This window comes from Coregonus clupeaformis, unplaced genomic scaffold, assembly GCF_020615455.1.
Source record: "Coregonus clupeaformis isolate EN_2021a unplaced genomic scaffold, ASM2061545v1 scaf2909, whole genome shotgun sequence".
In the NCBI taxonomy this organism is placed as follows: domain Eukaryota; kingdom Metazoa; phylum Chordata; class Actinopteri; order Salmoniformes; family Salmonidae; genus Coregonus; species Coregonus clupeaformis.
This window is the reverse complement of record NW_025536363.1, coordinates 18,713-46,328: the sequence shown is the minus strand read 5'-3', so window position 1 is coordinate 46,328 and position 27,616 is coordinate 18,713. Positions and strand designations below refer to the sequence as shown.

Genomic DNA, 27,616 nt, shown 5'->3' with positions numbered 1-27,616 from the left:
CCTAACCTGTCTCACTGGGCCGTACAGTACTGCTCCTAACCTGTCTCACTGGGCCGTACAGTACTGCTCCTGACCTGTCTCACTGGGCCGTACAGTACTGCTCCTAACCTGTCTCACTGGGCCGTACAGTACTGCTCCTAACCTGTCTCACTGGGCCGTACAGTACTGCTCCTAACCTGTCTCACTGGGCCATACAGTACTGCTCCTAACCTGTCTCACTGGGCCGTACAGTACTGCTCCTGACCTGTCTCACTGGGCTGTACAGTACTGCTCCTAACCTGTCTCACTGGGCCGTACAGTACTGCTCCTAACCTGTCTCACTGGGCTGTACAGTATTGCAATCACCCAATGCTCTACCCTTCTCTCCACACGTCGTGTCGGCTGTGAAATTATTGGCCATTAAAAGTACATGGAGTGGACGGATGGAGTGATGAAATGAAGGAGTGAACAGATGGAGTGATGAAATGAAGGAGTGGACGGATGGAGGGATGAAATGAAGGAGTGAACGGATGGAGGGATGAAATGAAGGAGTGAACGGATGGAGTGATGAAATGAAGGAGTGGACAGATGGAGGGATGAAATGAAGGAGTGAACGGATGGAGGGATACAATTAAGGAGTGAACGGATGGAGGGATGAAATTAAGGAGTGAAATGATGGAGGGATGAAATGAAGGAGTGAACGGATGGAGGGATGAAATGAAGGAGTGAACGGATGGAGGGATGAAATGAAGGAGTGGACAGATGGAGTGATGAAATGAAGGAGTGGATGGATGGAGGGATGAAATGAAGGAGTGGATGGATGGTGGGATGAAATGAAGGAGTGGACGGATGGCTGGATGAAATGGTGCTATGTCATTAGAGAGAATGCCTGGCTGGCAGAAATAGTGCTGACATTCCAGTCTGACTCTCCTTCAGCCCAGTGAGTGAGTTATAGTCCCATGGTCGCAGTGAGACAGGTTAGGAGCAATACTGTACGGCCCAGTGAGACAGGTTAGGAGCAGTACTGTACGGCCTAGTGAGACAGGTTAGGAGCAGTACTGAGAGTACGGCCCAGTGAGACAGGTTAGGAGCAGTACTGTACGGCCCAGTGAGACAGGTTAGGAGCAGTACTGTACGGCCCAGTGAGACAGGTTAGGAGCAGTACTGTACAGCCCAGTGAGACAGGTTAGGAGCAGTACTGTACGGCCCAGTGAGACAGGTTAGGAGCAGTACTGTACGGCCCAGTGAGACAGGTTAGGAGCAGTACTGTACGGCCCAGTGAGACAGGTTAGGAGCAGTACTGTATGGCCCTCTCTCCTCCACATACACTGGGAATCAATGGCTCCCTGACCACGATACCAAGGACTGGTCCCCTGCAGGGTGAGTTTATTAAAACTGACCTGTAAATCTGTGTGTGTGTGTGTGTGTGTGTGTGTGTGTGTGTGTGTGTGTGTGTGTGTGTGTGCGTATGTGTGTGTGTGTGTGTGTGTGTGTGTGTGTGTGTGTGTGTGTATGTGTGTTGTGTGTGTGTGTGTGTGTGTGTGTGTATGTGTGTGTCCGGGAGGCTGCTGGAGGGCAGGTTATTCAATCTTCATTGCCGCTTCCTTTCAACACTCTTCATCAGATATTCTCGTCACGTTCAGAGTCAGAGTCAGAATGACCTCAGTGTCACTGAGACTGAACAGTCCCACTTGGCAAAAACTGGTTGAATCAACATTGTTTCCACGTCATTTCAACCCCCAAAATCTATGTAATGACATTGAATCAACGTGGACTAAAAAAGTAATCAACGTAAGGGCATTTCGTATTTTTACCTAAATCCAATGACATGGTGACATTTTTTTGTTGATTTCACATTCAATTCACGTTATTACAAATCAAATCACATTTTTGGTTGACTTGTCAACTGTAAATCAAAACTAGACGTTGAACTGACGTATGTGCCCAGTGGGGTGTCTGTTTCATTCACCCGCAGCAAGATGCTTAAAAGTAATATGTTTACAATTCATGTTTCAGTGTCCTCCATTGTCTTATTGCCAGAGAGTGCCACTCAGTCTGCACTGGAAGGTGGACAGAGTACATTGTGTAGGGTGATGTCCACTGGGTCTCGTCTTCTGACACCTGACAGTGGGCTCTGTGGCAATGTTGTTAGGTCAGTCCTTGTTGCCCTGTTTGCTGCACAGGGAAGGCTGTCACCAAGTGTCTGTCTCTGGGTCTCTTTGCATGTTGCTTCCTATTTATGGTTCTCTCTTAACATGTTATTTTGAAATAATTCCGCTGTCTAGCAAACTCTTTCAATCCCTCTATCTCTCGCTCCTCCTCTCTCTCCCCTCTCTAAGCAGCCAGAGGGGGAGAGGCAGCTCTGCAATGCAGACACAGCAACAACCTCACTTTCACTGGCCAATCACAGCCAAGCAGGGTCTGAGTGACAGCAGCATCAACCAGTCACAGAGAGAGAACAGCCTCAGGAGTCTGCCAGAGAGAACAGCCTCAGGAGTCCGCCAGAGTGATACAGAGATATCAGGAGGACTGAATGACAATGACAGAGAAAGAGGGTCAGAGAGAAAGAGAGAGGGAGGGAGAGGAAAGGTAGAACAGAGATAAAGTGAAAGATGTAGAAAGAGACATATGGTTTTCCTGCTTTCTCACTGCCCGTTGTGAGTCCTCTCATTGGCACTCTTCTTACTCAGCAGCTGGCTGAGATCCACCAGCTCCCCCAGCTCTCCCTCTCCCCAGGGCCCCTCTCAGCTGAGCCCTGCCCGGCCCGGGGGTGTGGTGCTGGGCCACGTACTGCTGGCCGTTGGGGAGGGGCATAGAGGATGGAGGTACAGGGACCATGCCCTGGCTGCTGAGGATGTAGCCTTCCTGGGGAGGCCAGCGGATTGGCAGGGGTTCCCCAAACTCCATAGGGGCGCTGGGGGCTGACACCACCCTCCTCCTATCCGGAGAGTCCTGGGGGGTCATGGGGTACACGTACTCCCCTGCCGACTTACGAAGTGCCGACTTTGGTGTCCCACTCCTGCCCTTCTCCCCCCGGGGCTTGCTCAGGCACACATAGTGCTGGCGAGGCGTCTCCCCTCCTCTTCCTCGCTCCTCACCCCCGTGCCTCCCTCCTCCTCCCCCCTGGAATAGTCTGGTGGTCAGGTAGACAGCGGTGGAGGGGTGTGGGGGACAAGGGAGAGGGCAGGGAGACGCCAGCCCCATGGTACTCCCTCCCAGGTAGGTCTGACTGTTATCCCACCCCCCTGATCCAGAATCAGACAGCCTGAGCCCGCGTCTTTTCTGCTGGGGCGTGTGCTCCGGAGTAGGCAGGAACCCTGGGTCCAGCTCCCCTGACTTCCCCCAGCCGTTGGGCATCACAAACAGTGTCTCGCCGCCCTGAGAGCAGGGTCTATCCCCTCCTCCCTGACGGGTCACACTGAGGACCGATCCCCCCATCCCTCCTCCTGATGTCAATATCCCCCCTCTCCTGGCGCTGGATGGTGGACTGGGGGTGTTGTTGCCATGGCGACGGTTTCCGGGCTTGTGGGCCATAATCCAGCAGACAGCCAGGCCCGAGAGCGCCGCACCGATGGTGAAGGCTGAGACTGCAGACGCCACCAGCAGGTTGATGGAGACCAGGCTCTCCGGCTCGATCAGCAGACTCTGCTGTATGACACCTGGAGGAGAGAGATGAGCCAAGAGAAAGGAATCATAAGGTTCATCCCGGACACTTAGAACTAAAATCTTGTGTAATTGCATCAGATGCTCAATTAAGTTCTTGGGGGAGATGTGTTAGAAAATGTTCTAACGAGAATAGATAAGTCTCCACCCCTCTCAATGAAATCTCTCAGCCAGTTTCGGCCAAGCTGTGGGCCAAATGTCACCTCCCCTTTGGAAATTCCAAAGATGTGAGCACCTGCGAAATCGTGATTTGTCCAAATGATCAGTGATGAAAAATCAGCGTACCGGAACAAAGTTCCTTGTTAGTCGTTGTATCCCACAGTCTGATGACAGATGCTACTACCATTTCCGTTATGTGCATCTATCCCCGAGAGATAAGGCTAATGGCAAGAGAGAATATAAAAACGCTCAATATTACAGCGTAAACCGATTATCTCATTCCTTCACTCTCCTCTACCTCCGTGTATTCATTCTCCTTTATAAATCTCTCCACTTTTGTTATTGTAATTTTTAGATGTTTTATCCTTAAGTAACTAAACATTATTTGCCTGATCTCAAAGATTATATTCCTATATTGTATTATCCAAGAGCATAATCTTATTCTGTATTACCGTAATCTACCATAACATTTTATAATGGCAGAAGATAAGCATCTCCTTTTCTGTTTTCTCCAGCACAGCCTTGGGGTTCTGCTGGCTAGGGTACTGTTCTGGCTGGAGTACAGCCCACTCAACTGGGCTGAAAGCTGCACTTGTCATCAGTAAAAAGGGGAAGACACTAAACTTCTCAGAGTTCCCATTCTGTAATCAGGAGCTCTGGGCAGGCCAGTGAGTTTCTCCCTAAAACACGTCATTTATTTCAGTAAATATTTCCACCGCTCTAATCACGCCCATCTGCACAGACACAGAAAATGTCTGCCAGGCCCTGGACCTAGTTCTGGTTCTGGCTCTGTGCTTTCACCACTCCCCATGGAACAGGCTGACTCTGCAGTAAACTGGCCTATATCCGGGTGAGAAAGCTAAAGTTCTGGAACTGTAACAGGTCAGGTTCTAGAGTGATAAATAACAAATGAGATTGCAATGTTCTGGCAAAGGAATGTATTAATTGCAGGTTATAGGTTATAGATTTATGATAGATAGTATAGATGGGATTGCGATAATATGGACTTTGGAGTTTGGAACAGATTGTAGGTTCTATAAAATAGATGAGATTGTAATGTATGTTATGGAATCAGAACGCTCCCCAGATTATAGATCTGCGATAAAACAGATGAGATTGCAGTGTATAATTGGAGTTGGAACAGATTGCAGGTCCTGGAACAGTTTGCTGATGAAAAGCAGAGACATCCTAATTGACACAGAGACAGATTTTAGATGTGTTTGTTAGGAGCCCAGAAATGTATCAAAGTTGAAGACGTTCTCAGAATCTCAGCTTTGAGCACTGCTTGTCCTCATTTTTCCTTTTGTACATATTTTTCTGGCAAGTACTTGTCAAACTGAGGCAGACAGTCGTTGACAGCAGAACACTGTCTCAGAATAAGTCTCAGTCCTGTAGGCTTTACTTCAATGATCAAGACATTCGCTCCTCTGTCAACCAATCAAAATGCATTTATTGAAGCAGTCAGCCAATTAAAAGCTGTCATGCTGGGAGGCTTCTGACAGACACTAATATTAGGAGAGGGAATTCAAAGCCCTGACATTTCACACTAGCTAATCACATTACTGACGGACAGAAAAACATGGCAATTTTCTGTCACCATTGTAAATGCAAATACAATACACACATAAACACAAACATACAATATACAGTTGAAGTCGGAAATGTACATACACTTAGGTTGGAGTCATTAAAACTCGTTTTTCAACCACTCCACAAATTTCTTGTTAACAAACTATAGTTTTGGAATGTCGGTTAGGACATCTACTTTGTGCATGACACAAGTAACTTTTCCAACAATTGTTTACAGACAGATTATTTCACTTATAATTCACTGTATCACAATTCCAGTGGGTCAGAAGTTTACATACACTAAGTTGACTGTGCCTTTAAACAGCTTGGAAAATTCCAGAAAATGATGTCATGGCTTTAGAAGCTTCTGATAGGCTAATTCACATAATTTGAGTAAATCGGAGGTGTACCTGTGGATGTATTTAAAGGCCTACCTTCAAACTCAGTGCCTCTTTGCTTGACATCATGGGAAAATCAAAAGAAATCAGCTAAGACCTCAAAAAAAAAATGGTAGACCTCCACAAGTCTGGTTCATCCTTGGGAGCAATTTCCAAAAGTTCATCTGTACAAACAATAGTACGCATGTATAAATACCATGGGACCACACAGCCGTCATACCGCTCAGGAAGGAGACGCGTTCTGTCTCCTAGAGATGAACGTACTTTGGTGTGACAAGTGCAAATCAATCCCAGAACAACAGCAAAGGACCTTGTGAAGATGCTGGAGGAAACAGGTACAAAAGTATCTATATCCACAGTAAAACGAGTCCTATATCGACATAAACTGAAAGGCTGCTCAGCAAGGAAGAAGCCACTGCTCCAAAACCGCCATAAAAAAGCAAGATTACGGTTTGCAACTGCACATGGGGACAAAGATCGTACTTTTTGGATAAATATCCTCTGGTCTGATTAAACAAAAATAGAACTGTTTGGCCATAATGACCATCGTTATGTTTGGAGGAAAAAGGGGAAGGCTTGCAAGCCGAAGAACACCATCCCAACCGTGAAGCACGGGGTGGCAGCATCATGCTGTGGGGGTTGCTTTGCTGCAGGAGGGACTGGTGCACTTCACAAAATAGATGGCATCATGAGGAAGGGAAAATTATGTGGATATATTGAAGCAACATCTCAAGACATCAGTCAGGAAGTTAAAGCTTGGTCGCAAATGGGTCTTCCAAATGGACAATGACCCCAAGCATACTTCCAAAGTTGTGGCAAAATAGCTTAAGGACAACAAAGTCAAGGTATTGGAGTGGCCATCACAAAGCCCTGACCTCAATCCTATAGAAAATTTGTGGGCAGAACTGAAAAAGCGTGTGCGAGCAAGGAGGCCTACAAACCTGACTCAGTTACACCAGCTCTATCAGAAAATTCACCCAACTTATTATGGGAAGCTTGTGGAAGGCTACCCGAAACGTTTGACCCAAGTTAAACAATTTAAAGGCAATGCTACCAAATACTAATTGAGTGTATGTAAACTTCTGACCCACTGGGAATGTGAGGAAAGACATAAAAGCTGAAATAAATCGTTCTCTCTACTATTATACTGACATTTCACATTCTTAAAATAAAGTGGTGATCCTAACTGACCTAAGACAGGGAATTTTTACTAGGATTAAATGTCAGGAATTGTGAAAAACTGGGTTTAAATATATTTGGCTAAGGTGTATGTAAACTTCCGACTTCAACTGTATATGAACGGTATGTAGAATTATTGTGATGTTATGTGCATTAGGGATGTGATTGGGTTTTTAATTGATGCCATGACAAAGAAAAAATGTACCTTGCAAAAACAAACATTTGAATTGCATATGTTGCCATAGACATTCCTTTACCTCAGCATTTGAATTTGTTCAATGTGCATTAAAGGGACATTTCAAATGTTTTCAGCTTCATATTCCTCATCTCCAGCACCCCCCAACTTCATATTCATCATCTCCAGCACCCCCCATCTTCATATTCATCATCTCCAGCACCCCCCAACTTCATATTCATCATCTCCAGCACCCCCCCCATCTTCATATTCATCATCTCCAGCACCCCCCCAACTTCATTATCATCATCTCCAGCAACCCCCCATCTTCATATTCATCATCTCCAGCACCCCCCCAACTTCATATTCATCATCTCCAGCACCACCCCATCTTCATATTCATCATCTCCAGCACCCCCCTAACTTCATATTCATCATCTCCAGCACCCCCCCAACTTCAACATATGTGAAAATTGTGCATTTCTAGGTTTTGTAGTAAAAAAGACAGAGGAAGATAAGTGTTCCCAATGACATCATTGGTGTGCATCGTGTCATTTTAACCAATTATGAGTAGGCATTACCTACTAATTGGTTGATGATGTCATTGGAAACACTTATCTTCCTCTATCTTTTTACTACAAAACATAGAAACGAGCCATTTTCACATATGTTGATGTTGGGATGGTGCTGGAGATGATGAATATGAAGTTGAAACATTTTGAAATTTCCCTTTAACATCTGTGTAGCAAACTCTTGTAATGCATGATTATGCCACTAGGTGGAACATGAACTGAGTGAAAGAAAGAACAGATAGTACCACAGAGCTACATGGTAAAGGCAAGATACCTACCATCACAGTCTCCAAGATGGGAGAAGTTGCCATACTCATTGTCTTGTTGAAAAGGAAGCCTGTAATATAATAAACATAACAGATTATCAGACTGACATCTACAGATGAACACACAATCAATTGGATAAAGCTATGGGGAGCTGTCTCACCGTGTGCCTGGTCTGAGGAAGGAGCAGGTGCTGCCTCTGGTCCAGCCACAGTAGGGGTCTCTGGAGGTCAGACAGCTCCTATACACACACATGGAGATCTGATCAGCCTGATGGAGATGGTTGAGATGGTCTGTGTGTGTGTGTCTTACTCACTTCATGCAGCGTGAGTGTAGGTGGCAGCGTGCTGTGGGCAGTCTGACCAGACAGGAGGGGAAGGCCAGCAGCAGAGTGTGACTGGGACGATCCAGAGACAGAAACAACAACTGTCTAGCCTGGACAGAGTCCTCTCCACACCTAGAGATAGAGGGGAGGTAGGGAGGGAGGGAGGGAGGGAGGGAGGAAGGAAGGAAGGAAGGAAGGAAGGAAGGAAGGAAGGAAGGAAGGAAGGAAGGAAGAAGGAAGGAAGGAAGGAGGGAGGGAGGGAGGGAGGGAGGGAGGGAGGGAGGGAGGGAGGGAGGGAGGGATATAGGAGGAGGGAGAGATGGGGGGAGGGAGAGAGGGCGGGAGGGAGAGATGGGGGAGGGAGATATAGGAGGAGGGAGAGATGGGGGGAGGGAGAGAGGGCGGGAGGGGGAGAGATGGGGGGAGGGAGAGATAGAGGGAGAGGGAAGGAGAGAGGGAGGGAGATATAGAGGGAGAGAGGGAGGGAGGGAGGGAGGGAGGGAGGGAGGGAGGGGGAGAGAGAGAGGGAGGGAGAGAGAGAGGGAGATAGGGAGGGAGGGTAGAGAGAGGGAGGGTAGAGAGAGGGAGGGAGAGGAAAGGAGAGAGGGAGGGAGGGAGGGAGAGAGAGAGGGAGGGAGATAGGGAGGGAGAGATGGGGAGGGAGTGAGAGATAGGGAGGGAGGGAGGGAGGGAGGGAGGAGAGTTAGAGAGAGGAAGGGGGGATGGATGGAGGGAGGGAGTGAAGGAGGGAGAGAGCGAGAGAGAGAGAGAGAGAGAGAGAGAGAGATAGGTGGAGGGAGAGATGGAGAGATAGTGAGATGGAGGGATAGATAGAGGGAGAGAGGGAGGGAGAGAGGGAGGGAGGGAGGTAGAGAACGAGCAAGGGATGGAGAGAGAGATAGAGAGGGAGGGATGGAGGGAGGGAAGGAGAGAGGGAGGGATTGAGGGAGGGATAGAGGGAGGGAGGGAGGGAGGGAGGAGGGGGAAAAGGAAGGAGGGAGGGAGGGAGGGAGAAAAAGGGAGATAGGGAGATAGGGAGGGAGAGATGGAGGAGAGAGGTAAGGAGAGAGGGAGGGAGGGAGAGAGGGAGGGATGGAGAGAGATAGAGGGGAAGGATGATAGGAGGAGGAGATAGGGAGGGAGGGAGGGAGGGAGGGAGGGAGGGAGGGAGGGATAGATATAGAGAGGGAGGGAAGGAGGGAGGGAGGGAGGGAGAGAGTAGGGAGGGAGAGATAGGGAGGGAGAGATAGAGAGAGGGATGGAGAGAGGGAGAGAGAGGGATGGAGGGAGCGGTGGAGAGAGAGAGAGGGATGGAAGGAGAGAGAGACAGGAGAGAGAGAGAGAGAGAGAGAGAGAGAGAGGAGAGAGAGAGAGAGAGAGAGAGAGAGAGAGAGAGAGAGAGAGAGAGACAGATACAGAGAGACAGAGAAATAGAAAATTATTTTCATTGATTTCTATTGTTACAACAGAGAAATGTAGGGATTCACATCAGGGCAATCACTGCCTTTGCAAAAAGAGATATCTTGAAAACAATGCAGCAACAATCATTGTGAGTAGAACAGTTAATCTCCTCCTGACAAAACACTGGACTGCAGCGAATACAAGGGATCGTGGCCAAACTCCCTTCCTGTACTCACTTCTCAGGGTTGAATCCCTCCACCTCCTCCAGAAACACATTGCTGTGTGTGGGAGAGTTTTCTCCGCTGGGGAGGATGAGGAATTTCAGGACGGTCCCTCGCGTGGAGCCCAGGAACAACACTGTACGGTTCCTATGGGGACCAGCCTCTGTGTCCACCACCATTGCTGTCAACTGGTACCTGGAGAGCGAGATGGAGGGAGAGAGAGAAATAGAGAGGGAGAGAGCGAGAGAGAGAAAGAGAGGGAGGGAGAGGGAAATGGAGAGAGGGGGGGAGTGAGAGGGGAGAGCTCAATTTCAGAACATAGGGCAAACATTGATTTCAGAGTGAACAATCAATGGCAAACCATTTGTATCCTTAGCCATACCTGCCCATAGTCTTGATGACCCAAGGTCTGTGCCCAACCAAGGGTATGGTCTCGTCCATCAGGGGATGAGTCTTTACAAAGTTCAGCACTTCATCCGGCAGAGATTTAGACGAGCTGAACGGAGACCCCTGCACCTGCACAGCACAGCCACCCGGCCTACAGAGAGAGGAGACGGTCAAAAAAAGAATCTGAATCAGGGGCAAGGGTATGAAGAAACAATCAGTTATACAATCAATATCAGTACAAGTCAAATGTACTGCATACCTGGGTTTGGGCACAAGTTCGTCAGGCACGGGCGTCCAGATGGATTCTGGAGATTTCTGCTCCTTGAATCTTCCCTCAAACACCCTGGCCAACTGCTGCATGTCAAACACACACACTGCAGACCCCGGGATACTGAGAGGGATAGATGGGGAGAGAGAGAGAGAGAGAGAGAGAGAGAGAGAGAGAGAGAGAGAGAGAGAGAGAGAGAGAGAGAGAGAGAGAGAGAGAAGAGAAGAGAGAGAGAGAGAGAGAGAGAGAGAGAGATGAGAGAGAGAGGGAGAGAGAGAGAGAGAGAGAGAGAGAGAGAGAGAGAGAGAGAGAGAGAGAGAGAGAGAGAGAGAGAGAGAGAGAGAGAGAGAGAGAGAGAGAGAGAGAGAGAGAGAGAGAGAGAGAGAGAGAGAGAGAGAGAGAGAGAGAGAGAGAGTGAGAGAGAGAGGGAGAGAGGGAGAGAGAGAGAGAGAGAGAGAGAGAGAGAGAGAGAGAGAGAGAGAGAGAGAATAAGAGAAAGGAAGGACAGGTTTAAAGGGGGAAAGATTATTAAATATGTGTCAGAAAATGGGGGGTGCATTCATGCATGATTGTGTGTGTGTGTACACGTGTGTGTGTACCTGTTGGGCGGTGTAGAGAACAGTCCTAGTATGACGTCTCTGCCGTTCATGTTGAGTATGGGGCTGGTGGCGTGGAGTAGGTTGAAATAGAAGTGGGAGTCTCCTGGGACAGAACAGTTCAGTCTGGCCTTCAGGAACGATGTCCACTGTTTCTCCAACACCCTCTGAGAGCCCCCCAGGTCCCCCTTACACACCCGCGCCACACGAGATACCATCACCTGCACACACAAAGAGAGTCAAAGCTTTATAAAGAATAAGAGGCAATTCACTGTATAATGTACAAATCCCATGGATTCTGTCCACCTTATCCCAAGTAGGTGCAATTCCGTGTGTGTGTGTGTGTGTGTGTGTGTCTGGACGTGTTTACTATTCTTCTGGTCCCCACAAGAATAGTAAACGAACAAAAATTTGACCAACTGGAGACATTTTGTTAGTCCCCACTAGGTCAAATGCTATTTCTAGGGGGTTTAGGGTTAAGGTTAGAATTAGTGTTAGGGTTAGATTACATTAAGGGTTAGGGTTAGGAGCTAGGGTTAGTTTTAGGGTTAGGGTTAAGAGCTAGGGTTAGGTTTAGGGTTAGGGTTAGGAGCTAGGGTTAGGTTTAGGGTTAGGGTTAGAGTTAGGGTTAGGTTTAGTGTTAGGGTTAGGAGCTAGGGTTAGGTTTAGGGTTAGGGTTAGGGTTAGAGTTAGGGTTATGTTTAGGGTTAGGGTTAGGAGCTAGGGTTAGGTTTAGGGTTAGGGTTAGGAGCTAGGGTTAGGTTTAGGGTTAGGGTTAGAGTTAGGGTTAGGTTTAGGGTTAGGGTTAAGAGCTAGGGTTAGGTTTAGGGTTAGGGAAAATAGGATTTTGAATAGGACTGAATTGTGTGTCCCCACAAGGTTAGCTGTACAATACTGTGTGTGTGTGTGTGTTATTGTGTGTGTGTGTGTACCTTCTCCAGGTGATGGAACTCCATGGCCATTTCTCTGAAGAAGAAGTAGATGTGAGGCCCCCACTCAACTGCACTCACAAAGAAGGGCTCTGAGAGAGAGAGAACAGGGATATGCCGTTACACACACATACACACACGCACGCACACACGCACGCACACACCGTTGCACACAGACACAGACACACACACCCCTTCACCCCTTCACCCCTTCCACACATACTACAGATGAACCCCTCAGGGAGAGCACACACACAGCTCTGTATTTACTGCCAATACACACTCTGACATTCCTCTGTACCAACAAGCAGCACATCAATATGGCCGTCGCTCTCTGGGGTCAGCCATTAAGCATTCATGTCCTGTTTAATTTGTCATCAGTACCAAGGACAGAGCAGTTATTTATTCATCTCTGTCTCTGCCTCTGACCTCCAGGATTCCACACTATGTTTTACTCTGAAGGGGATTTCATCTCCTAGATCCGTTGGTCTGGTCCTCTCTGATTTGACAGAAAGCAGGACATCTAACCTGGCACCTACAGCAGGGTTCCCCAAACTGGCGGGTCAGATGGTTTTATTTGCCCCCCCCCCCACCCAAAGTTTTCTTAGCAAAAAAAACAGGTTTCTTTTTTAAATGTATTTATAACATTTTCATTGTTGGACACAAAAGAGTGTAAAAACACCAGGAAATGAGTTCCAAGTGATTTTAATTTAGGAAATCTGTTCCCATGTATTCCCACACATAATAAAGAGAGACATACAGTACAGTTCCTTCAGAAAGTATTCACACCCCTTGACTTTTTCCTCATGTTGTTGTGTTACAGCCTGAATTCAAAATGGATTACATGTAGATATGTTTTGTCACTGGCCTACACACAATACCCCATAATGTCAAAGTGGAATCATGTTTTCATACATTTAAAAAAATGAATTATGAAATTAAATGAAAAGCTGAAATGTCTTGAGTCAATAAGTATTCAATCCCTTTGTAATGGCAAGCCTAAATAAGTTCAGGAGTAAAAATGTGCTTAACAAGTCACATAATAAACTGCATGGACTCACTCTGTGTGCAATAATAGTGTTTGAAAAAGAAAAGGAGAGTCTCACTCTAAGAGCTCAGATGCAATCATTTAATAACCTAATAACCAACGTTTCAACAGACAAGCTGTCTTCATCAGGTTATAATGACAAACACTGTGGGTCACTAGTTTATATAGTGTCAAAGGACGCACACAGGTGTCTGTAATCATGGCCGGTTGTGGCTTGATATCATTGGTTAATTTACAGATATAAATAGAACATTTAAAAAAGCATGAATGGATAGCATACGATCGTAGATACAATTTGGCTACATAGGCCTACAAACATTTACAATGAATAGCAAAATCACTTTAATCCCAAGAATGGTGTTTAAGATGATTTTTGAATGATTGCCTCATCTCTGTACTCCTCAGTTGAGCAGTGAATTTCAAACACAGATTCAACCACAAAGACCAGGGAGGTTTTCCAATGCCTCGCAAAGAAGGGCAGCTATTGGTAGATGGGTAAAAATAAAAAAGCAGACATTGAATTTTCCTTTGAGCATGGTGAAGTTATTAATTACACTTTGGATGGTGTATCAATACACCCAGTCACTACAAAGATTCAGCCGTCCTTCCTAGCTCAGTTGCCGGAGAGGAAGGAAACCACTTAGGGATTTCATCATGAGGCCAGTGGTGACTTTAAAACAGTTACAGAGTTTAATGGCTGTGATAAGAGAAAACTGAGGATGGATCAACAACATTGTAGTTACTCCACAATACTAACCTAAATGACAGAGTGAAAAGAAGGAATCCTGTACAGAATGCAAACATTCCAAAACATGCATCCTGTTTTCGACAAGTCTCTAAAGTAATAATTCAAAAAATGTGACAAAGCAGTTAGCTTTTTGTCCTGAATACAAAGTGTTATGTTGGGGCAAATCCTAGATGAAAACCTGCTTCAGTCTTCTTTCCTCCAGACACTGGGAGATGAATTCACCTTTCAGCAGGACAATAACCTAAAACTCAAGGCGAAATCTACACTGGAGTTGTTTACCAAGAAGACACTGAATATTCCTGAGTGGTAGAGTTACAGTTTAGACTTAAATCTGCTTGAAAATCTATGGCAAGACCTGAAAATGGTTGTCTAGCAATGATCAACAACCAATTTGACAGAGCTTTAGGAATTGTGAAATTAATAATTGGCAAATGTTGCACAATCCAGGTGTGGAAAGCTCTTAGAGATTTACCCAGAAAGACTCACAGCTATAATCTCTGCCAAAGGTGCTTCTACAAAGTATTGATTCAGGGGTGTGAATACTTATGTAAATGAGATATTTCTGTATTTAATTTTCAATAATGTTTTCACTTTGTAATTATGGGGTATTGTGTGTATTTTGAATTCAGGGCTGTAACACAACAAAATGTGGAATAAGTCAAGGGGTGTGAATACTTTCTGAAGGCACTGTATTTAAGCAAGGTTTGAAATATTTTGTTTTTGTCAGAAATTATATATGTTTCAAATCAAATCAAATCAAATTGTATTTGCCACACGCGCCAAATACAACAGGTGTAGACCTTACAGTGAAAGGCTTACTTACAAGCCCTTAACAAACAATGCAGTTTTAAGAAAATAAAAAAAAGTGTTAAGTAAAAAATAGATCAATAAAACAAATAACAATAAAAAATAAAAGAAATACATATTTGGCCTCTTGTGGTGAATTTGCAATCTGACCCCTCGACCATCCGCTCAAGAAACAATTTGCCCACGGCTGAAGTATAGCTAGTCCATACCGCTTTTATGTATCCACTCCTAGGATATAAGGATTTAGGTAGGAAAGGTTTGGGTTAGCCCGCAGTGTTTATGTGATCTAAGGAAACATTGGGAGTTCTTCACCTGTGAAGAAGTGTTTGGCCCATTCACTCACATGCAAGCACTTCATCTCAGTGTACCTCTGAACCATTTGGAGTCGTGTTTGACAGTGCGGAGAGCGGGGCTGACGCCTAGGCTACGATAGATCACAGCATCAATCGCCAGGAAGTCTGTTACAGTACCAGTGAAGAGACTGCCCTCTGAGAGAGAGAAAGAGAGAGAGACAGAGAGAGACAGCGCGAGATAGAGATAAGAGATAGAGATAGACAGAGAGAGAGAGAGAGATAGACAAGAGAGAGAGAGAGAGAGAGAGAGAGAGAGAGAGAGAGAGAGAGAGAGAGAGAGAGAGAGAGACAGAAAAAGAGACAGAGAGAGAGAGAGAGAGAGAGAGAGAGAGAGAGAGAGAGAGAGAGAGAGAGAGAGAGAGAGAGAGAGAGACGAGAGAGAGAGAGAGAGAGAGACACACAGCGAGTGAGAGAGAGAGAGACAGAGAGAGAGAGAGAGAGAGAGAGAGAGAGAGAGAGAGAGAGAGAGAGAGAGAGAGAGACAGAGAGAGACAGAGAGAGAGAGAGAGAGAGAGAGAGAGAGAGAGAGAGAGAGAGAGAGAGAGAGAGAGAGAGAGAGAGAGAGAGAGAGAGAGAACACAAAAAACATGTATTTATCATGAGTACAAGCACAGTCAAGTTCCTCCTTACCGCTCCAATCTAGACTCTAGATTGATTCTTCATCTGAATGATTTCCTCTGAATATTACAGTCCTAGTAAAAATACCTATGTCATTACTTCGTTATTATTTTGAAAAAGAATGAAAGTTAAAAAGAAAGAAAGAGAGAAACTACTGTACCTGCGAACAGAGCCACGTTGGCGTGTCTGGGGTCATAAGGGCACCGAGCCATCCCACTGAACGTTTCTCCCACCATCTCCAAAGAGTCTCTCTGTAACACACACAATTGTCCATATGAACACGCACACACATGCCAATAAAGCTTCATTGGATTGAATTGAATAGACAGATTCTCACAGTGTAGTTGGCACACAAAGGGTTGAAGGCATTGGTTCCACACACAAACAGTCCTCCATGTTGACTCAACAACACCTTGATGAAGTTACGACACTCCTCCTGAAGAAAGAGATAAGAAAGGATGAGAAATGATGTCAGAGGAGTACTGTAAGTGTGAGTGTGTGTGTATGTGTGTGTGTGTGTGTGTGTGTATACAAGTGTGTTTGTCTTTCAAACCCACTCCTCAAAGGGTTAGGCAGAGAAATTAGTTTAATATCAAATCCATATGACAAAAGTAGTGCATAAATACTCCTTAGTGTACCTACATGTAACAGAGTTAAGAACGTACCGAAAGCTCACTCCACAGCTAGCTTGAATTGTCGTCATTTGAGCTATCCAAAGGGTACCTTTTGAATGGCTCAATCAGTTTGCACGTTGTCAAGGAGGGCGGTCACGTGTGTTACGAAGCAGAGGATAACTGGTTGGAGCCCAGTATGGGGCAATCTAAGCTGTTAGCAGCACACTGACCCCCGTTACACAGGCTACAGAACTGGTCTGGTTAACTTCATGGCTGGAATATGCTGAGCTGGGCTGAACTAAGCGATGGCTTAAGTGAAAACAACCACTCAGGAAAGCCTTAAGGAAATTATACCGGCCCTAAATATATTTTATACCCCTTACACACAACACACTGTTCAGCTGTATCTCTGTGTTTTAAAAGGGAGGTACTGTATAACTCTACATGTCTTCTAGCATGACTCACCACAACATTCCCTCTTTATGAGTTCCCATGGGATTCATCATGTGAGCTAGTAGAATCTCTACATGTTCTAGTCTCTCTCACTCTCTCTCTCTCTCTCTCTCTCTCTCTCCATTTTTGATGTCTCACACCTTTGATGTTGTTATTCTCTCTTTTTCTTTCTTTCCCTGTCTCCTTTCATCTGTCTACCTTAATGTCACACACTTCTTTCTCTCTCCCACGCTCTTCCTCTTTACCTCCACTCTGTCTCTCTATCTCTCCTTTTATCTGTGACTGTGTGGTCTTCTACCTCCTCTATTTATATATCTCAAGTGGTTACTCCACTGATCTCTCTCTCTCTCTCTCTCTCTCTCTCTCTCTCTCTCTCTCTCTCTCTCTCTCTCTCTCTCTCTCTCTCTCTCTCTCTCTCTCTCCCTATCCCTCCCTCTCTCCCATCCTGATTTCCATGGTCTCCCCCAGGGCTGTGTGACACCGCTATCTCATTATCGCTCTCCCTCTCTCGCCTGTCTTTTCTCCTTCCCCCATTCTCTCTCTCCTCCTCCCCCACTTCTTCTCTTCCCCCTCACTCTCTCTCTGTCTTCTTCTCTTCCCCCTCACTCTCTCTCTGTCTTCTTCTCTTCCCCCTCACTCTCTCTCTGTCTTCTTCTCTTCACCCTCACTCTCTCTGTCTTCTTCTCTTCCCCCTCACTCTCTCTCTGTCTTCTTCTCTTCCCCTCACTCTCTCTCTGTCTTCTTCTCTTCCCCCTCACTCTCTCTCTGTCTTCTTCTCTTCCCCCTCACTCTCTCTCTGTCTTCTTCTCTTCCCCCTCACTCTCTCTCTGTCTTCTTCTCTTCCCCCTCACTCTCTCTCTGTCTTCTTCTCTTCCCCCTCACTCTCTCCCTGTCTTCTTCTCTTCCCCTCACTCTCTCTCTGTCTTCTTCTCTTCCCCCTCACTCTCTCTCTGTCTTCTTCTCTTCCCCCTCACTCTCTCTCTGTCTTCTTCTCTTCCCCCTCACTCTCTCTCTGTCTTCTTCTCTTCCCCATCACTCTCTCTCTCTGTCTTCTTCTCTTCCCCCTCACTCTCTCTCTGTCTTCTTCTCATCCCCCCTCACTCTCTCTCTGTCTTCTTCTCTTCCCCCTCACTCTCTCTCTGTCTTCTTCTCTTCCCTCACTCTCTCTCTGTCTTCTTCTCTTCCCCCTCACTCTCTCTCTCTGTCTTCTTCTCTTCCCCCTCACTCTCTCTCTGTCTTCTTTCTTCCCCCTCACTCTCTCTCTGTCTTCTTCTCTTCCCCTTCACTCTCTCTGTCTTCTTCTCTTCCCCCTCACTCTCTCTCTGTCTTCTTCTCTTCCCCCTCACTCTCTCTCTGTCTTCTTCTCTTCCCCCTCACTCTCTCTCTGTCTTCTTCTCTTCCCCCTCACTCTCTCTCTGTCTTCTTCTCTTTCCCCCTCACTCTCTCTCTGTCTTCTTCTCTTCCCCCTCACTCTCTCTCTGTCTTCTTCTCTTCCCCCTCACTCTCTCTCTGTCTTCTTCTCTTCCCCCTCACTCTCTCTCTGTCTTCTTCTCATCCCCCTCACTCTCTCCCTGTCTTCTTCTCTTTTCCCCCTCACCCTCTCTCCTTTATCTCTTAGGCCTCCATTATTCACTGATCGTATCACCCCATATTACTCATATCACTCAGATCAGTTGCAGGTATCACATTTTCACTGGAGGACAACATGTCATTGGGAACACTAGAATAGATAACCCCACAGCACCGCCAACAACACACTGTAGCCTAGAGAGAGTTTCTCTGTGAGTTACCACTGACATACGCTGCCCTCTGGGCTAGAGATGGGAACTAACCTCATGTTTGCCCTTCATCCTGCAGACTCGAATGTCGTTCTTATTGGATTCCCACGTCCGCTTCTAGCAGAGGAACACAAAATAACATGACCAGAGGGTTACCATTATACTGTGATCTGATTTAATCAGAGGTGTGTGTTATATCAGTGAGGTCAAACACTTAGTGTTTGTGTGTGTGTGTTTGTCTGTCTGCCTGTCTCACCTTGCTGTAGAACATTTCATCCCCTGACATATTGTCCAGCTCCACTCTGTATAGATCATCTCTGTTTTACAAACACAGACAACAAGAGAAAAACAAAGACGTTTTCAGAGTCTTTTACAGTGTATTTGATCATGAAACAACTACAGTGGGGGAAAAAAGTATTTAGTCAGCCACCAATTGTGCAAGTTCTCCCACTTAAAAAGATGAGAGAGGCCTGTAATTTTCATCATAGGTACACGTCAACTATGACAGACAAATTGAGAAAAAAATCCAGAAAATCACATTGTAGGATTTTTAATGAATTTATTTGCAAATTATGGTGGAAAATAAGTATTTGGTCACCTACAAACAAGCAAGATTTCTGGCTCTCACAGACCTGTAACTTCTTCTTTAAGAGGCTCCTCTGTCCTCCACTCGTTACCTGTATTAATGGCACCTGTCCACAACCTCAAACAGTCACACTCCAAACTCCATTATGGCCAAGACCAAAGAGCTGTCAAAGGACACCAGAAACAAAATTGTAGACCTGCACCAGGCTGGGAAGACTGAATCTGCAATAGGTAAGCAGCTTGGTTTGAAGAAATCAACTGTGGGAGCAATTATTAGGAAAATGGAAGACATACAAGACCACTGATAATCTCCCTCGATCTGGGGCTCCACGCAAGATCTCACCCTGTGGGGTCAAAATGATCAGGGACTCAAATCCTGCAGTGCGAGACGTGTCCCCCTGCTTAAGCCAGTACATGTCCAGGCCCGTCTGAAGTTTGCTAGAGTGCATTTGGATGATCCAGAAGAGGATTGGGAGAATGTCATTGTCATGAACCCTGCGTCCTGAGTCTGTTCCTGCCTGTGTTGCCGTTTTTCTGCTCTGAATCTCCTGTTTCCCGAAGGTGCCTGAACGCACCCTGTCCGGTTGCCGGGCGACGTTGCTAGGCGGGTGATCTCTCGATTACCCGCACCTGCTTCTCATCAGCTTCGGCACACCTGGTCCTGATCATCACTCCTTCATAAGCTCTGACCTGACATCCATTCCCTGCCGGATCGTTAGCCATAAACAGTATGTTTTGCCAGCGTATCAGCCTCTGAGTACTAGCGTTAGTTTTGTTGTTTTTTGCACCTTGTTGACCTGCCTTGTACTTATCTCCGTTTTTCTGTCTACAGTCATTCTCCCGGAACCTTCACCCAACCCCTGCCGTGCCATCAGTTCATCTGCCACTTCACCACCACCTACTCATCTCCGCCACCCGCTCCGTCTCCTGGACTATTCTGCATCTTTTTATCTGTAAATAAACACTCACATTCGTTCAACTCACCTTGTCCTGGTCTGCTTCTGGGTTCGGTCTTAGAGAACCGTGACAGTCATATGGTCAGATGAAACCAAAATAGAACTTTTTGGTAAAAACTCAACTCGTCGTGTTTGGAGGACAAAGAATGCTGAGTTGCATCCAAAGAACACCATACCTACTGTGAAGCATGGGGGTGGAAACATCATGCTTTGGGGCTGTTTTTTCTGCAAAGGGACCAGGACGACTGATCCGTAAAGGAAAGAATGAATGGGGCCATGTATCGTGAGATTTTGAGTGAAAACCTCCTTCCATCAGCAAGGGCATTGAAGATGAAACGTGGCTGGGTCTTTCAGCATGACAATGATCCCAAACACACCGCCCGGGGCAACGAAGGAGTGGCTTCGTAAGAAGCATTTCAAGGTCCTGGAGTGGCCTAGCCAGTCTCCAGATCTCAACCCCATAGAAAATCTTTGGAGGGAGTTGAAAGTCCGTGTTGCCCAGCGACAGCCCCCAAAAACATCACTGCTCTAGAGGAGATCTGCATGGAGGAATGGGCCAAAATACCAGCAACAGTGTGTGAAAACCTTGTGAAGACTTACAGAAAACGTTTGACCTGTGTCATTGCCAACAAAGGGTATATAACAAAGTATTGAGAAACTTTTGTTATTGACCAAATACTTATTTTCCACCATAAATTTGCAAATAAATTCATTACAAATCCTACAATGTGATTTACTGGATTTTATTTTTCTCATTTTGTCTGTCATAGTTGACGTGTACCTATGATGAAAATTACAGGCCTCTCTCATCTTTTTAAGTGGGAGAACTTGCACAATTGGTGGCTGACTAAATACTTTTTCCCCCCACTGTATATACTGTGTACAGTGTGTGCGGTAGGGTACTGTGTACAGTAGGGTACTGTGTACAGAGTGTACGGTAGCATACAGTGTACAGTGTGTGCGGTAGGGTACTGTGTACAGTGTGTGCTGTAGGGTACTGTGTACAGTGTGCGCGGTAGGGTACAGTGTACAGTGTGTGCGGTAGGATACAGGCAGTTGCTGATTGTTACCTGGCTCCTATGTAGAGAGTGCGGTTGACCTGGAGCACTGTCTGAATGTGCAGCTCCTGTCTCTGAGAGGAACGATGCGCTCTACCCACAAACACAGGATACCTCCTCACCACTGAGAAGAAGGGAGAGAGAGAAAGAAAGAAAGCGTTGTTTACACTATCATTACATTACAGGGGATGGAAAGGATTGAGAAAAAAAAGCTTGGAGGGGGAGAAACAGAGGGATGGCAGAAAGAGGGAGACAGACAATTATAGTGATACAGGAGGGGACGAGGGGATAGACCAGACAGTATTGAAGGACAGGACACACTGCAGGGAAGGTGGAGAGGACATCTCCATAGGGACTACTCTTCAGGAGATTGAGTGGGACCTCTGTCTCATTGTCCTTGACTGCAAGGAACGACATCATAATACACATCCATCCGTCTACTGATCTCCAAACGCTCTGCCCTCTCTCTCTCCTCTGCAACTATTCAATCTCTCTCTCTTTCATCTCTCCCTCTCTCTCCATCTCCACCACTCTCTTTCCATCTCCACCTCTCTGACTATCTCCCTCCTCTCTCCTTCGATCACTCTCTTTTTCTCTCTCTCCTCCCATGTCTCGCTCTCTCCCTCCATCTCTACCTCTCCACCTCTTACACCCCCTTCCCCTTGAACTAGATGCTCAATCATATATGCAATAAAACAACAATAAAGCAATGACCTCAGATCGCAGCTCCATAATATTAAATCAAAGGAGAGAAGGAGAGGAGAGCATTACATCTTTCATTCACACACAAGGAAAAACACATTTCCCAGTGCTTCTGCAATCTATCTCTGTGACACGGTTGTTTTGTGTGAAAACAGCTCCAGACCAAGGCTGTGACCCCTGATCTTTCTGTCCTGAAGGAATACTGATATCCACCAAGGGTCATTCATCACGGATACCATACGTACACAAATGCATTCATGCCAAAGAAACACATACAGTGAGGGAAAAAAGTATTTGATCCCCTGCTGATTTTGTACGTTTGCCCACTGACAAAGACATGATCAGTCTATAATTTTAATGGTAGGTTTATTTGAACAGTGAGAGACAGAATAACAACAACAAAATCCAGAAAAACGCATGTCAAAAATGTTATAAATTAATTTGCATTTTAATGAGGGAAAGAAGTATTTGACCCCTCTGCAAAACATGACTTAGTACTTGGTGGCAAAACCCTTGTTGGCAATCACAGAGGTCAGACGTTTCTTGTAGTTGGCCACCAGGTTTGCACATATCTCAGGAGGGATTTTGTTCCACTCCTCTTTGCAGATCTTCTCCAAGTCATTAAGGTTTCGAGGCTGACGTTTGGCAACTCGAACCTTCAGCTCCCTCCACATATTTTCTATGGGATTAAGGTCTGGAGACTGGCTAGGCCACTCCAGGACCTTAATGTGCTTCTTCTTGAGCCACTCCTTTGTTGCCTTGGCCGTGTGTTTTGGGTCATTGTCATGCTGGAATACCCATCCACGACCCATTTTCAATGCCCTGGCTGAGGGAAGGAGGTTCTCACCCAAGATTTGACGGGTACATGGCCCCGTCCATCGTCCCTTTGATGCGGTGAAGTTGTCCTGTCCCCTTAGCAGAAAAACACCCCCAAAGCATAATGTTTCCACCTCCATGTTTGACGGTGGGGATGGTGTTCTTGGGGTCATAGGCAGCATTCCTCCTCCTCCAAACACGGCGAGTTGAGTTGATGCCAAAGAGCTCGATTTTGGTCTCATCTGACCACAACACTTTCACCCAGTTCTCCTCTGAATCATTCAGATGTTCATTGGCAAACTTCAGACGGCCCTGTATATGTGCTTTCTTGAGCAGGGGGACCTTGCGGGCGCTGCAGGATTTCAGTCCTTCACGGTGTAGTGTGTTACCAATTGTTTTCTTGGTGACTATGGTCCCAGCTGCCTTGAGATCATTGACAAGATCCTCCTGTGTAGTTATGTGCTGATTCCGCACCGTTCCCGTTCTCATGAGACTAAAAAGATTTGGCATGGGTCCTCAGATCCTCAAAAAATTCTACAGCTGCACCATCGAGAGCATCCTGACTGGTTGCATCACCGCCTGGTATGGCAACTGCTTGGCCTCTGACCGCAAGGCACTACAGAGGGTAGTGCGTACGGCCCAGTACATCACAGGGGCAAAGCTCCCTGCCATCCAGGACCTCTATACCAGGCGGTGTCAGAGGAAGGCCCTCAAAATTGTCAAAGACTCCAGTCACCCTAGTCATAGACTGTTCTCTCTGCTACCGCACGGCAAGCGGTACCGGAGTGCCAAGTCTAGGTCCAAAAGACTTCTCAACAGCTTCTACCCCCAAGCCATAAGACTCCCTGAACAGCTAATCATGGCTACCCGGACTATTTGCACTGCCCCCCACCCCATACTTTTTACGCTGCTGCTACTCTGTTAAGTATTTATGCATAGTCACTTTAACTCTACCCACATGTACATATTACCTCAACTAGTCGGTGCCCCCGCACATTGACTATGCAACGGTACCCCCCTGTATATATAGCCTCCCTACTGTCACTTTATTCTATTGTATATATAGCCTCCCTACTGTCACTTTATTTTTACTTCTGCTCTTTTTTTCTCAACACTTTTTTGTTGTTGTTTTATTCTTACTTTTTTTGTTTAAAATAAATGCACTGTTGGTTAAGGGCTGTAAGTAAGCATTTCACTGTAATGTCTGCACCTGTTGTATTCGGCGCATGTGACCAATAAAATTTGATTTGATTTGATTTGATTTGATTGCAACTCCACGAGGTGAGATCTTGCATGGAGCCCCAGGCCGAGGGAGATTGACAGTTATTTTGTGTTTCTTCCATTTGCGAATAATCGCACCAACTGTTGTCACCTTCTCACCAAGCTGCTTGGCGACGGTCTTGTAGCCCATTCCAGCCTTGTGTAGGTCTACAATCTTGGCCCTGAGAGCTCTTTGGTCTTGGCCATGGTGGAGAGTTTGGAATCTGATTGATTGATTGCTTCTGTGGACAGGTGTCTTTTATACAGGTAACAAGGTGAGATTAGGAGCACTCCCTTTAAGAGTGTGCTCCTAATCTCAGCTCGTTACCTGTATAAAAGACACCTGGGAGCCTGAAATCTTTCTGATTGAGAGGGGGTCAAATACGTATTTCCCTCATTAAAATGCAAATCAATTTATAACATTTTTGACATGCGTTTTTCTCAATTTTTTTGTTGTTATTCTGTCTCTCACTGTTCAAATAAACCTATCATTAAAATTATATACTGATCATTTCTTTGTCAGTGGGCAAACGTATAAAATCAGCAGGGGATCAAAAACTTTTTTCCCTCACTGTACACACACTGAGTATACCGAACATTAGTAATCCCTTCCTAATATTGAGTTGCACCCATAGCCGCAGGAAGTAGTTTGGGGGTGGGGGTGGAGTTTATTTTTTTCTGGGGGGATGCAAAAAAAAAGTGCCCGCGCTGAAGAAGTCTGTATCGGTCTGCTAATACAGGACTAGTAAAGGACCAGTGCACTTTTGTGAAAAAATGTAAACTAAATATATTTGAGCGTTTACCAGCATTTGTAACTTGAGTTTGATAATTATCTGTACAAAACAGTTAACCTGATAATACTTGTGGAATATAAAAATACTTGCTTGATATATGTTTTCCAGTTTCTTGAAATACTTTGCAAATGCAACTTATTTCTATGTGAAAACTGAAATGGTCTGTTCATTCCTTTTAGCAGACACTTACCCAGAGAAACCTACAGTGGTAAGTGCATACGTTATCATACTGATCCCCCGTGGGAATCGAACCCCCAACCCTGGCATTGCAAGCGCCATGCTCTACCAACTGAGCCACATCAATACTCCACATCATCACAATCACTGTATTGTGCATTGTTTTTCTTCATGGTGATAAAAAGTCTACAGGTACAGACCTAGAGGACCAACCTATGTACAATACAGTAATGTACATTAACCTCTACGGGATCGGTGTCCCTTATACGGGACGTTGTTGCTCAATATGCGATATGTGACTAGAATGGTGTTGTAAACAACAGCCAACTTTCCGGGACATAGACATGTCTTATATGGGCAGAAAGCTTAAAATCCTGTTAATCTAACTGCAGTGTCCAATTTACAGTAGCTATTACAGCTAGAAAATACCATGCTATTGTTTGAGGATAGTTCACAACAACAAAACACTTTTATCACAGCAACTGGTTTGGTACATTCACCTCTGAAGGTAAATAATGTACTTACATTCAGTAATCTTGCTCTGATTTGTCATCCTGAGGGTCCCAGAGATAAAATGTAGTGTAGTTTTGTTTGAAAAATAAATTGTTATATTCACATTGTTACGAACCCCGTGGCTCTAAACGTCTAGGGTGGATGGACATGAGACCCGTAACATAAATTATGCAAATTAGGAGTGTGGCATGGAGCAGTGAGAACAAATGTGACACAACAACCATGAACTACCGTCAAACACAAATGGTTTATTTCAGAACACACGGTAAGGGTTTGGGAAAAAGGGCTGAGCAGGACCCAAGAAATGAAACAATAGTGTAAAACCCCCTAAACTGATCTAGCCTGCCTGAAGAACCGCTAGGCTACTGCTAGTCATACAAAAGTACAGTGGGTGGTCCGCTCAGGTCTAACTAGTGTTTTTAGACAGATTTCTTCCTACGGGTAATGTACGCCCAAGGGCAACTAGCTTAAACTCCCCTTTTCCCAGAAACACACAAAGCTACCAAACAGGGTTATCAGCAATTAAGTAGTACACAATACACAGGACACAACAGTATCCGCACTCACATAACAAAACAGTAGTCTAACAGAATTACCAATCATAATAAACAGCAACTTAGTGAGTAACCAAAAACAGGACACCACCGTGTCCATACTCACATACGGAAATATTCTCTCTCTCTCTCAACAAACACAAGACTGGTTTTTATACAATGGGATGTGTGATTGAACAAACGAGTAACAGGTGGTGCAATGCACAGGAATGTTCACTGATTGGTCCAATCAGCAGACACCTCAACGACCACCAATCAGGAACATACAGGACACCTGTGATTAGGGCAGAAGGAGAGAAACACACAAAAACACAGGATACCTGTATCCGTAACACACATGTAGGAACTGGGTTCTACAGTTTGACCTCTGACTCCACACCCACCCCGCCATCTAGACATGTGAAGGTTAGTGTATTTTCTGTAGGGAAGTTAATGATCCAGTGTGCAAACTTAAATGTTGTATTACCATAGCATTTTTGTATGTGCTCTATAGTTATGTACCTGAAAAACAATTCGGCACATTTGGGAAAACTCCTGGCAAACTTAATACAAAATATTGTGTAGTGATGTAATTCTTCACTGGTTCAGTCTGAAACTTCGCACACACACACTGCTGCCATCTGCTGAACAACATCTAAATTACACCTAGAATCCTACATCACTGTCTGGCCTTTCTCTTGCAATTCAAAGATGATGCAACAAAAAATAGAAAACGCATGTTTTTTTGTTTGTATTATATTTTACCAGATCTACTGTGTTATATTCTCCTACATTAATTTCACATTTCCAAAAACTTCAAAGTGTTTCCTTTCAAATGATATCAAGAATATGCATATCCTTGCTTCAGGTCCTGAGCTACAGGCAGTTAGATTTGGGTATGTCATTTTAGGCGAACATTGAAAAAAAGGGTCAGATCCTTAAGAGGTTTTTAAGTGGTTTGTAAGGATGGTAAATTAATACTGCACAAAAAGTGGTTGTTTTCCATGTTATTTGATCAACAACAAAAAAATGTGGGCCCACAAAAAGGAATCATAGGTTTCATCTGGATACACCTTGTCAGTCATGTTCTTAATGTTTTGTATACTCAGTGTACGTGCGCCCACAAACACACACACACACAATAAGAAGGACACATACCCTCTAAGGGAGCGTAGCTGAGCGGACCAGGCTCCTCTGGAAAAGAACTGTGAGCCAATCGCAGGAGCAGGAGGAAAACGTGAGGGGAGGGGCCATGGTCGTCATGGCAGCACAGCACGTGCACTAGAAAGGGAAAGAAAGAGAGGAGATATTTTGATTGCAATAGGTTACACGCACACACAAACACAAGCACAAACACACACACACCCTGCAACAAATGACCCGGCACCTAAAGTATGGTCCACAGAGCAGCGTAGACTGGGGAGAAGGCTGGGTAAGAGGAGCAGGAGACTAAATGCTGCCACCAATCTGGCTTTAGCGCAGTGTCCATTGTGCCAAATGAGATGTAATGTGCCCCTATTGTGTAGAATGGCAACCCATTGTTGAGCATTTCCATCTGAACATGGTGACCTATACCACCCCAGAGTCCTATATAGAGAGAAGAGACTACTGCTATAGAGGGAACCCTACAGGGCCATACACCATAACATCCTATGTAACAGAGAAGCTGTGCCATACAGCAAACCCCAAAAAAAGGTGAAAGACTGAAGGCAGCTGGA

The 27,616-nt window shown here is 45.5% G+C and overlaps 1 protein-coding gene across 1 annotated transcript; it reads right to left on the bottom strand.

The window, feature by feature from the left end:
* Positions 1 to 2,661: 2,661 nt before the first annotated feature.
* On the bottom strand, positions 2,662 to 27,179 carry LOC123489260 (semaphorin-6B-like; the record flags this gene model as incomplete). Its single annotated transcript, XM_045219931.1, has 16 exons — positions 2,662 to 3,638; positions 7,973 to 8,031; positions 8,122 to 8,199; positions 8,275 to 8,415; positions 9,921 to 10,100; positions 10,288 to 10,443; positions 10,552 to 10,683; positions 11,160 to 11,377; positions 12,089 to 12,177; positions 15,057 to 15,176; positions 15,820 to 15,910; positions 15,997 to 16,095; positions 18,559 to 18,621; positions 18,761 to 18,821; positions 21,116 to 21,227; positions 27,057 to 27,179. Coding segments are annotated over 16 exons (2,699 nt in total), but the record flags the coding sequence as incomplete, so codon positions are not given.
* Between the last annotated feature and the right edge of the window lie 437 nt (positions 27,180 to 27,616).